This window comes from Pundamilia nyererei, unplaced genomic scaffold (assembly GCF_000239375.1).
Source record: "Pundamilia nyererei isolate P.nyererei 1_Seehausen unplaced genomic scaffold, PunNye1.0 scaffold00069, whole genome shotgun sequence".
Taxonomy (NCBI): Eukaryota; Metazoa; Chordata; class Actinopteri; order Cichliformes; family Cichlidae; genus Pundamilia; species Pundamilia nyererei.
This window is the reverse complement of record NW_005187470.1, coordinates 2,207,213-2,217,501: the sequence shown is the minus strand read 5'-3', so window position 1 is coordinate 2,217,501 and position 10,289 is coordinate 2,207,213. Positions and strand designations below refer to the sequence as shown.

At 44.6% G+C, this 10,289-nt stretch overlaps 1 protein-coding gene across 7 annotated transcripts in view; it reads left to right on the top strand.

Annotated features, from left to right (window-relative positions):
- LOC102209184 (C-terminal-binding protein 2) overlaps positions 1-10,289 on the top strand; it is a 94,144-nt gene that overhangs the window by 65,658 nt on the left and 18,197 nt on the right. For 6 of the 7 annotated variants that reach the window (XM_013911670.1, XM_005736485.2, XM_005736486.1 and 3 more), the window contains one exon: positions 9,584-9,738. In XM_013911670.1, the coding sequence (XP_013767124.1) occupies positions 9,584-9,738 (155 nt within the window). Of the gene's footprint in view, positions 1-379; positions 1,184-9,583; positions 9,739-10,289 lie in introns of those variants that run through there. The other variant, XM_005736488.2, reaches the window with a different exon arrangement.

The window sequence follows — 10,289 nt, the reverse complement described above, 5'->3', positions numbered from 1 at the left end:
ATTTTCAAAGGGAGGTAGGCGGTATGAGTGTGTATGTCACTTCCCCAATGTTTTTCCAGTAAGCCCCCAAAATATCAGGGTGGAGTGAGTTTGTGTGCATGTTCAGTATTTTTGGTGGGGAGTGAGTGGGGAGAAGGTCTAGATGAAAGTAGAAAAGAAGAAAAGGAAACCAAATAATCAGCAGGGAAAAGGAGGTGAGGCTTAGGCTGGGAGCAAACCAGTGTGTGTGTGTGTGTGTGTGTGTGTGTGTGTGCGCGTGCGCGTGAGGGGGGAAAAAGGGGCAGGCATTCTAAAAACACCATGGAGTCCAGATCAGAAATAAAACATAAAAAAGTGGAGAGGCAGGAGGAGGGAAAAAAGGGAGGAGGAATTGTGCTTGAGTGTGTTATGCGTGTGGATCCTGTGAAGTGAACTGAACACAGCCGTAAATTGTGCAAGCCCAGAGAGCCCAGCTCTGTATGTCCAAGCTGGCACTTCTGATTTAGACAGATCTTTTTTTTTTCCTCTCTTTTCCCCGATGCAAGGTCTTTTTTTCTGCAGCTTCTGGTTTATTATCTGCTAAGACAAAGGCAGGAGAAAAAAAGCTAAGGAGAGAGAGCGATAGAGAGACACGCAAAGCGAATAAATGTTGCGCAGCTGACAGCAGAGGAAGCATCGAGAGAGTTTCCAGCTACCGCGTTCCCCGACCGCAGCAGCCTTTTCTTCCTGGGAGATTTAAAAAAGGAAAAGAGAAAAGGACAAAAGCTCCTGCCCCCCTCTTTCTCCGTCCTGCTACCATCCGATCATCAGCTCTAACCTCAGCGTGTGTGAGTAAGCGTGCATATAAGGACGCCGCGGGTGTATGGTGCTTTTCTCCCTGCCCTCAAAGGCATGGACTAAAGATGATGCAGCCAGGGGCTTAGTGAGAGCCCGCACCGCAGAGACCCCTTCCCCTCACCAACAGGGCCAGACCGAGAGGAGCAACTCCAGGGGAAGGGGGAGGGGGGTTAGAGGAGTGGAGGAGGAGGAAAAGAAGAAGAAGTGGAGGGGGGGGGTACCCTCCATGGATGATTGCAGAGGGTCCTTCACTTTCCTTTTTTTGTGTTTTTTGTTTTTTCCACTCCCTACTCGCCTCAGTCATCTCCTGCTTTCGCTGTGATGCATAGCCTTTAAAAACGAATAATGTGGAGACAACATTTTCCAGGCAAGCAGCATGTTTCCTGTTTTCTCTTCTGGATGTCTAATAAAGTCTGGCATGTGGGAGGTGGGAGGGAAGTAGGTGAATGGGGAGGGGTAGAGGGAGTATGGGTAAGAGGAGAGGAGGGGAGCAGTGTTTTAGAGTGTGTGTGTATGTGTGTGGATGCATTGCGTGCCCGGTAAGGAGTAGTCATTTCGGGGTCTGTTTACTTGTGCTGCTGAACTGGGCTTACTAGGTTTTTGCTGCCTCTGCAGTCTTGGGCTCAGAGTTGCACTTTGTAGCTCAGGGCAACGCCGAAGAATAAAAGAGCGGGAAAAAGAGAGAGGAAGGGGAGGTAATGGGAGGTCCGGCGTGGTTCTGCCATGGATGCTGTTGACACTCGCTTTTGTCCCGCAGTGGAGTGCGAGCTCCGGCCCGCCAGTGCACACAGAGGGTACCATTTAAAACAGCCGTGCGCTCATTTTCTTGGCAGGGGATGGATTGGTGTGGCGGGCAGCCGGGTGGTGACAGGGGTGGGGCACTGGCAGCGGAGGACAAGTGGCCTTTGTGTGCTACTTTTGGGGAAGTGAAGGGAGGGAAGGGCAGGGAGGAGGCTGCCAACAAAGGGTGCTTATGCCCGCCCTCCACACCCGCTCTCTTCAACCACTACAACTCATGCAATGACCTCGTGCTGTCACGGGCAGACTTTGGGTCTGCGTGTGTTCTAGACAGGTTTTATGTGCACACGTAAGTAAAAGTACAAGCGCCATGTGAAATGGAGGGAAACTTAAGTGAGGAACACAAAGTGTTGTTTGACCTAACAGCACTGGAACCTGTGCACAGCAAGCTTCTCCTTTACCTCGCAGCAACCTCCTGGCTGTTCACCAAGGTTTCCTGTCCCATTCATTACCTCCCAGTTACATACGATCGACCCTCATGTCAACGTTTTCATAAAAATCTCACTTTGCCTTTGCAACCTTTTCCTCTACAAGAACATTTACAGCATGGAAATGTGGTTTGAAGGCCTTTTGTTGAACATGAATGTGGTTTAGAATCTTCTTCCTAATTAATTTGTTACCAATTAAAGTGCATCTGGTACACAGCAGACCATCCTATGTGCTCTGCCTTTCCTCTGTAGAGTTTTCTCATGTGACATCACATTGCTCAAGAATTGCCCACCTTAACTATCAGTCATGAGGGAAAAATGTGTATTGCCCAACTGGCTGCAACTGCAACCTCCTTTTAGTTGCTTTGGTTTCTAGCAGATCACCTCAGTTGCTTGTATAAATGCAGAGTGGTATAAAAGTGAAAAGAGGTGAGTGAAGAAGAAAGGCTCAGTTCATCATAGGAAGCACTCAGCAGCCTAGGTCTATTACAGTGTAACTGAGGGGTACGCATCACCTGATCCAGACATAATTATAAGATTTATCAAAAAGAAAAGTAGTATTTATAGTCAGGTATAGGGTATACATGCTGGCCTCTCGGTGCCTGTAAAACATTTGTAACATAAAGTTGGCCTACATAGTGTGCACCACTGTAGGCCTCTATTTTGGTTGATGCTGTTTTGCACTCTGTGGGTGATTTGGCATGTACTGTTAGGAAATGCAAGCAGCGGGGTTGTGACTAAAGTCAGGTTATGCAGGGAATCAGTAAATTATTAATATGATTTGCATGAAAATTTTAACCGGAACGTCAAACCTGAGAGACAATCATGACAAGATTGTTCCACTAATATAAAAAAAAAAGATTCAACTTTCTTCTCAGAGTTGTCTAAAACTTTTTCATTTTTTCCCTAACTCACAGTAGAGATGCCAATTTGCAGTGAGGACGTGAGATTTACTACAGCAGTAGGCTTTTGTTTGGCCTTTTTGGCAAGTTTCTGGGAGAATTATCTTTAATTAAGAACAGCTGAAGCAATCCACTGCGAGTGACATGTTTCTTTTATAATAGCCAAAAAAGGCATTCAGTCTTGATTTATTGTGTGGCGCATGTGACCTGAATGATTTGTAGAATCGTTTTTGCCAAGAAAATCAGCAATGATTTGATTGTAATTTGAATTTAAATCAAAATGAAATCCTTGTCAAAATGGCTCCATATTTTCTTTAGAGTGTTTAAATTATTTAAACGGCAACTGTTTCCGCTAAACGTAAAGGTAGATTGTCAACTATTTTGCCAGCCTGGGAAAGTCCAAATGAAACCATATGTTCATATGGTTTGGAACTGAATTTCCCGGAGGAACCCACCCGAGGGATTAATAAAGTTTCATCTAATCTCTAATATCAAAGCGCGCATGTAAAGCAGGCGTTACGTGACCATTTTATAACCCTTCTCTCGCCACCATCGACATGCCCCACCTCTCACACGCAGCCTGCTCCTTTTGGGCTTAGCAGGGAAAGTATATGGGTCATGTATTAGCTCAGGGTGGCACAGTAAATGGCTGTAACAGTTAGCGGTCAGCAGCAACCCCCACCCAACCTTGTTGTTGAGATGGAGCCACCTGCAAACAGCAGCTTGGGGTTGCTAGGTAACCTGTGGCAGAAGATGATTATAGTATGGCGGAGGGCTTGTCTCTCATTAGCACTAAAGTGACTTCTGTTTCTCTGCTCTTCTCTTGATTTTAATTTCTCATTTCCCCGTTGCCCCTCTAGTCCCCCTTCCCCTCACTGGAGGCAACATAGCACCAGCAGCAGAGGCCAGTGGTAGGATAAGACTCCTAGCTCCCTTCACCACATAATGGAAACACTGGCCTCATCTCCCGGTACGCCGCTCTGCTACTTCCTGCTGCCAGACTCTGACTAAGTGTTTCTGGCTCAGAAACCGCAGCCTCCAGCCCGGACTGAGTTAGGGTTGTATTTGTCTAAAGGAATGATTAGAATTTAAATACAGATTTAAATACTGAGTAAGATTACTGGAAAAAAAGAAAGAGGAAAAACACTGATCTTATGAAGTTTGGTAATCTACATCAAGTGGTTTTAAGCTTTTTTACTGGAGGCCTAGATTTCCAAAATAATTTCCATTGTGACCCAGTTCTCATTTTCCACAACTGGTGTGCAATCTAATTGAGAAAAATGTTCTGTTTTTAGACTGCTAACTGAGCCCCCACATTTTATTACAGGGAATTAAAAAGACTTTAGTAACATAATATCTAGCAGCCATGGATGTCTTTAAAAAAAAATCATTTCAAGGCTCGTCTTTCAGCGTCTTGGAGCCCTCATGATGAATATGTCTGTGCTTTTAGCAGGGAGAATTATTTTAGATGTGTTTGTGTGTTAGTTTCATTCCAAAAGTATAGTAATCACAAAGCAGAGGTATTTAATTGAATAATATAACCAGCAGATAAACCATGGATACCTGTACAGAACAGTGTCGTATCTATCAGGCTGTAAATTAAATGTTTTTAGATTAGTGGTTAAATTAAATAAGAAAATGTCACTTATGTCGCTAATTTTTTGACATGTCGAAGATTTGCAATTAATTAAATAGTTGAAGAAAATCAAATAATTAATCACCAATGAAGAAAATCATTAGTTACAGCCCCAAATCTATCATTACACATATTACACCACAGCAGGAGGTGTGTATGCGTGTGAACATGCATCACATGCATTATTTCCTTTGGCAGGTAAACCCACAACAGCAGCTGCCCCCCTCAAAGAAAATTAATTCATCCCTAAACATCTCACGCGCATGCATTTGCAGCCTGGCAACAGTTAAGCGGCAAGCAGAGGACGCAAGAACTAGGAGGAAAGGAAATGAGGGAGATTAATTAATGGAGGAGTGAGTGAAATTAAGAGCACTCTGCCTCCTGCGGCTCTGACATTACCTCCAATACTCCACAATCCCCTGCCCTTCACTTAACACATTTGTTGAGATTTGGTGCACCGTATGAAAGTCTGTGCTCATGCTTCAGTTCAAATCCTCTGGCTGTTTGCAGTCAGGTGGCCAGCGGCCGCGTTTGCCAAGGCGCCAGGACGTAAACCTGCAGAGAACATGGCAGACCTGCTGAAAATGCTGTTTTACTCCTGCCTGTTGCCTCTGAAAAGGTGTTGCACAGCTGTTAAAACAAGTGAGCTTAGAGAGTGCTTGTCACAGTGGAGGTTAAAGCTTGTTTCCAAGGCTTGCAGTGCCTCTCACTGAGATTGTCTTGTTCCAAAGAGTTAAATTCATGCTGAGATAAAAGATAAATTGGAGGTTGACAGTAAATCGTAATCTTGAGAAAACTGCTGGTGGCTTCAAAGCACAAAATTATTCTAGTTTATGGCACTTTAGAGGGGATTTTTACTACCTTTTCACCCATAATTTGCAAGCCAAAAAGCCTTTAGATCGATGTTACGTTTTTTAAACCCCGACTATTTGCATAGTTTGTATATAAATGATAGTCACTCCATTCCATCCCTCATTGGTTGATGAAATCCCATTATGAATTCTCAGGACCAGACTTCTTGAATGTACTTTCAAATGTACATTAACTGAAAAATAAGAAGGTTACATGAAAAATACCCCGTAAGGCACCACTCAGGCAGTAAAAAGAGACTCTTTACAAACTGCCGCCACCAGGTGGCGATACCTGTAGATTGAGTAAAAAATTATTCCTGTTTTGAACATCTTTTTCATGTCACATTTCAAAATGGCATGAAACCACACTGGCTATCATCTTGTCAATCCCACGTCGGTAGCTAATGGGTGCCAGACCCGTCCCTCCTCATCACATCCATCTTTTGCAACCAAGATGGCGAAACAGAAACCCTCATATCAAGGATGTTACGAAGGAGAAAATTAACTATTGACGTGAAAACTGTCTTTTGAAACAGCCTGTGAACATGTTTATTTTAACACGAGAGTTTATTAGCGCTTTTGAAGCCAGCCTCGAGTGGACACTCGAGGAAGTGGACACTTTCAGGCACTTCTGCGTTGCCCTCCTTTTCTAGCCCCGGGCGTTGTTGCCTGGTTACGAGACTATTACTCCCCATCCATTATTGTGACTTAAATATGAAGCTTTAAATTGTCAGATGTATGAACACATCTAAACACACACAATTCTATATTCTACTTAATCTAGATTGGTACAGACTTGTTATAGATGCACAGAGCACAGGGATGCTGTCGAGTATCACCACGGAGAAAAGAGGTGGTGAGAAAGGTGTCATGAACGCATCACCTATCAGAAACGGGTGTTGTGGTGTTGTGCAGCTGACAAACCCAGCGGTTCCGGTTGAGACTGGTTTGATGTACTTGCTGTCAATTTAACACAGAGGGAGTGTTGCCTGTCACCTCCCTGCTTTCCCTGCCTGAATATATCATATCCTCTCCATCAAAATCAACAGTGTAAGAATCAATCTGTCACACAGGAGGACATGCGGGCTTCGGCTTATAGACAGACAGACCAACTGGAATTGAGGGTCGGAATAGAAAATGGAGGAAAAGACAGTTGAGGTGAAAGAATGACAGAGAAAGGAGGGGCAGTGATTACTGAAAGACAGCTGAGGAATGATAGCAGAGGTCGGGGAGGAATTTATGTGAAAAGGGAGAAAAAGAAAATGAGATGCGCAGTGAGCAAACAGTCACTCAGGGCTAGACATCGGCAGCAAAGAGGAGCTGTCAGAAGATGCTATCATACAGGGAGAGATCTGCGAAAATACAACAGTGCCAACGATACTTTAAAATGTAGCAGAGGAAGAAGTCGACAAGAGGGAGATTAAGAGACTGAGTAAGAGACTGAAAGGTCAGAGGAACCCGGTGGATGATTCATGGAGTTCAGCCTATCCAACTTCTGCCTAAGGGTTTCACACAGCCTGTCAACCACTCCTCTCTCCTACTGCTTCATCTACAGCTTCTCTAACGTGCACACACACTGTGCGCCAATAATTGTTAGATACAAGTACACACTGGTAGGATGAAGCAGGGAGAAGCCATAATCAGTATTTTTCTTCATATCTCTGAATCAGTGACAAGTAACAAGTGGCATTTAGTTTTTAGCCTGTTTTAGGTTATTGTTTTTACTTTAGTGCACATTTGCACCTTGACTCTGAGCAAGAATAAAAGCTCATCAGCAACTAAATACATCTGCTGAATCCTAATGTTGCCACCTATGATAGACTATTTGTTAACAACTTTTATTGATAGTTGTGAGATGTTTTCTTCTGCCCTCTAGTGGACATGTAAGAAAATCTTGAATAGAATAAGCTTGAATAGAGTTTGTGTGATTTTTGGGAAGAAAAATAAGCCAAAGTATTTGGAAATGACTTATTACTGACCTCTTACATAACTTTCAACAGTCCAAAACCCAGACGTGTTCAGTTTACAATGACATTACAAACAATCCAGTCATTTGTTTCACTCGATCGATCAACCACCATTCGTGGAGTGTTTCTGACACACCCTCGCCAGTTTGGTGTTGATGTTTTTGACCACTGCTGCCCAGTCTTTACCAGCTGCCTCTATTAATATTCAACAAGCTGTCACATACAGATGCGACAGCCAAGCTGGTAAGCCTCACCTTTCCTACCGTCATGTCAGCTGTCTTGAACGGGGAGCCTGATAAGGAGGTAGGAAGCAACGGAGGCGTTTGATGGAAGGCTTGAGATGAGGAGGCGGAGGGAGAGGGGAGGAGGCGGCTGTCTGTATGTCAGGGGAGAAAACATCTCCTCCGCCCTTTGCACCGCAAGAGTGGGGTGGATACGGCCGTTTGCGCCTCCGACCCCAACTCATGGCGCAGATGCCGGCGGTGCCAAAAATAAAGTGCATTAAAACTGGCAGCCAAAGCCTGTTAAGTGATCACCATGACAACAGGCGGAAGGCGCACGGAGACGACATCTTTGCTACAATCCTCCCCCCCTGCCCTAAGAGGCTACACTGCTGGACTGCTCGCTTTCTGTCAGCTGGGCTTTCTCTGCGTCTCTGCTGTCGTTTATGTGCTCCTTCTCCTTTCATCCTCCTTCTCCCCTGATAAGTCTCCTGGGAGCTCTTTAAGCTAACAGGCAGTGTTTAGTCTGTTTTTATGCTTCCTTGTTTTACATTTTAATTTCACTCTTCTCTGAATCGCTCCTCTTTTTCTTCCCCCCTCCTCCCCTCCCACCTGTTGTTTTTCTCACTGTGCATTTTAACTTGTTTGTGCACACACACATCTCATCTTAAATCTCCTTATCTCACCTATATCGGTCCCAATGCTGTGTGCTGTAATCCCAAAGAGCACTGCCCTAATGAGACCTCCTCCACCTTTGCTCTCCTTTCCCTTTCTCCACCCTGCTCCTTATCGCATGGCGTCATTGTAATCTTCAGGATAACTTTGAGAGCTATGCATACACTAGTGCGTGCACAGAGTGAGGTCATGCATGAGCATCCCGATACAGATCTTAGCAGCAAACCTAGATAAGAAACGTGATGTCGTGAAGTCACAGGGAAACATCCGCAGGGGATCTTGTTGTCGGGGTGAATATGGTGACCTGTGCAGTGTTGCGATGCTGTTTCTTAGCAAGGAGCAGTTTTGCTTCTTCTAAAGTCTCTCCGTCCACAGGCCAGCATCTGAGGGAAGCATGAATATTGATGCTCCTCACTTGTTAACATTGTATGAAGCAGGGGCTGGTAATTGTCTGTCTTCGAAGCGCGACACGTCCTCTTCAGTGGGATGTGTGAGAAGGTCGATCCCGCTGGGGAGTTCGGCTTCTCTTGACTCATTTTACTTCAAGTGAGAAAAGTAGCGAGTAAGGAGAGGAGAAAGAGCCGAGCGGCGACAGAAACCCGAGTTACGACACGCACTTTGTCAAGTGTGCCGAAGTGCAGCTGCGAGTCGCTTCCGAGTTTGTTTCAGGCTTGTAGCGTTTTCTCCAATGCTCTTCATTTCAATGATGCATTGCTCTTATGAGGCATTTCTAAAGGTGTCCTCACAGTGTTTCTCTTTTCTTCTTCTTTTTTTTCACCCCTGTTCCACAGCAGCTGGTTCCACTCACACTGCCGTTTTTTAACTGGTAAAAGAGAACGACCAAAGTGTGCGTGTCAGTATGCACACAGGGGAATTTGTTCCCCTTCATATGATTGTGTGAATCTCTGTCTGCTTGCATTCACCTATCTGTGTCAGTGTATGTAAATGTTTCTGTGTGCGTTTGAGAGCCAGACCCAGAGGATTCCTGCAAGTGAGCCCGTCTTCTAATCCAGTCTTGAGTAGGCGCATTGATTTATTGAGCAACTTTTGTTAGTTCGGAGAAGCCCTGCTTCCTGCTACATCCTAATCAGCACACACAAGTGCACACATGCATACACACAGCAGATGATTGTTATCTGAGTGTTGATTAACTGAGTGAAGACTGCAATTTAGTGATAGTTACATTTTATATTTTATTTGGATTTCATCTTTCCTGATTTTGAAAGCTACTTTCTTAATACCTTTTCTGTTTAAAATAATCTTTCCTCTTCTTGAATGTATCTCTCCAGGTATTCGGCCTCAAATCATGAACGGGCCCATGCATCCCCGCCCGTTGGTGGCCCTGCTGGACGGGCGTGATTGCACCGTGGAGATGCCCATCCTTAAAGACTTAGCAACCGTTGCCTTCTGTGATGCTCAGTCCACGCAGGAGATCCACGAGAAGGTAGGAAGACGCACTTTCAGTGTCTTCCACATCGCAGCTGAACCTTGATGGAGAGACGGAATTTACCCGTTACTCATATCTCCCTCTTCCTTTTTCTATAGCGCTGATATGTGAAGTGCGTTATATTGGCCTCATACACACCTGCCAGTTAAAATATAGTGGCTTCATTATGATTTAATGTCACTTTGTAGCACTGACTGTAACGCCTATATCAGTGCCATTGTTCTAATAGAGAATCTCGTACAGCGGGGATGCGGTGTAATTACATTGGCTTGTAGAGGCTCTTTATTGCTTTTTATGCAGCGCCGTGGTTACAAAACAATATATGGCCACAGAAATGGGTATCACCCAAGTGCTATCTCTTCATCTGCAGACAGAGTGAGGGCTGCTATATCTTCCATCGCGCTGTTTTTATGAAAATGGGACATATTAAAAAAGAAGCATTTGCATAGAGATCAATTCAATCAAAGACCTTGGGCGGTGAGGAGAAGGGGGGAAAGTGGGTAGCTTTTTGTTTGTTTTAACACTGCCTTATCAGGAAAAACATGATT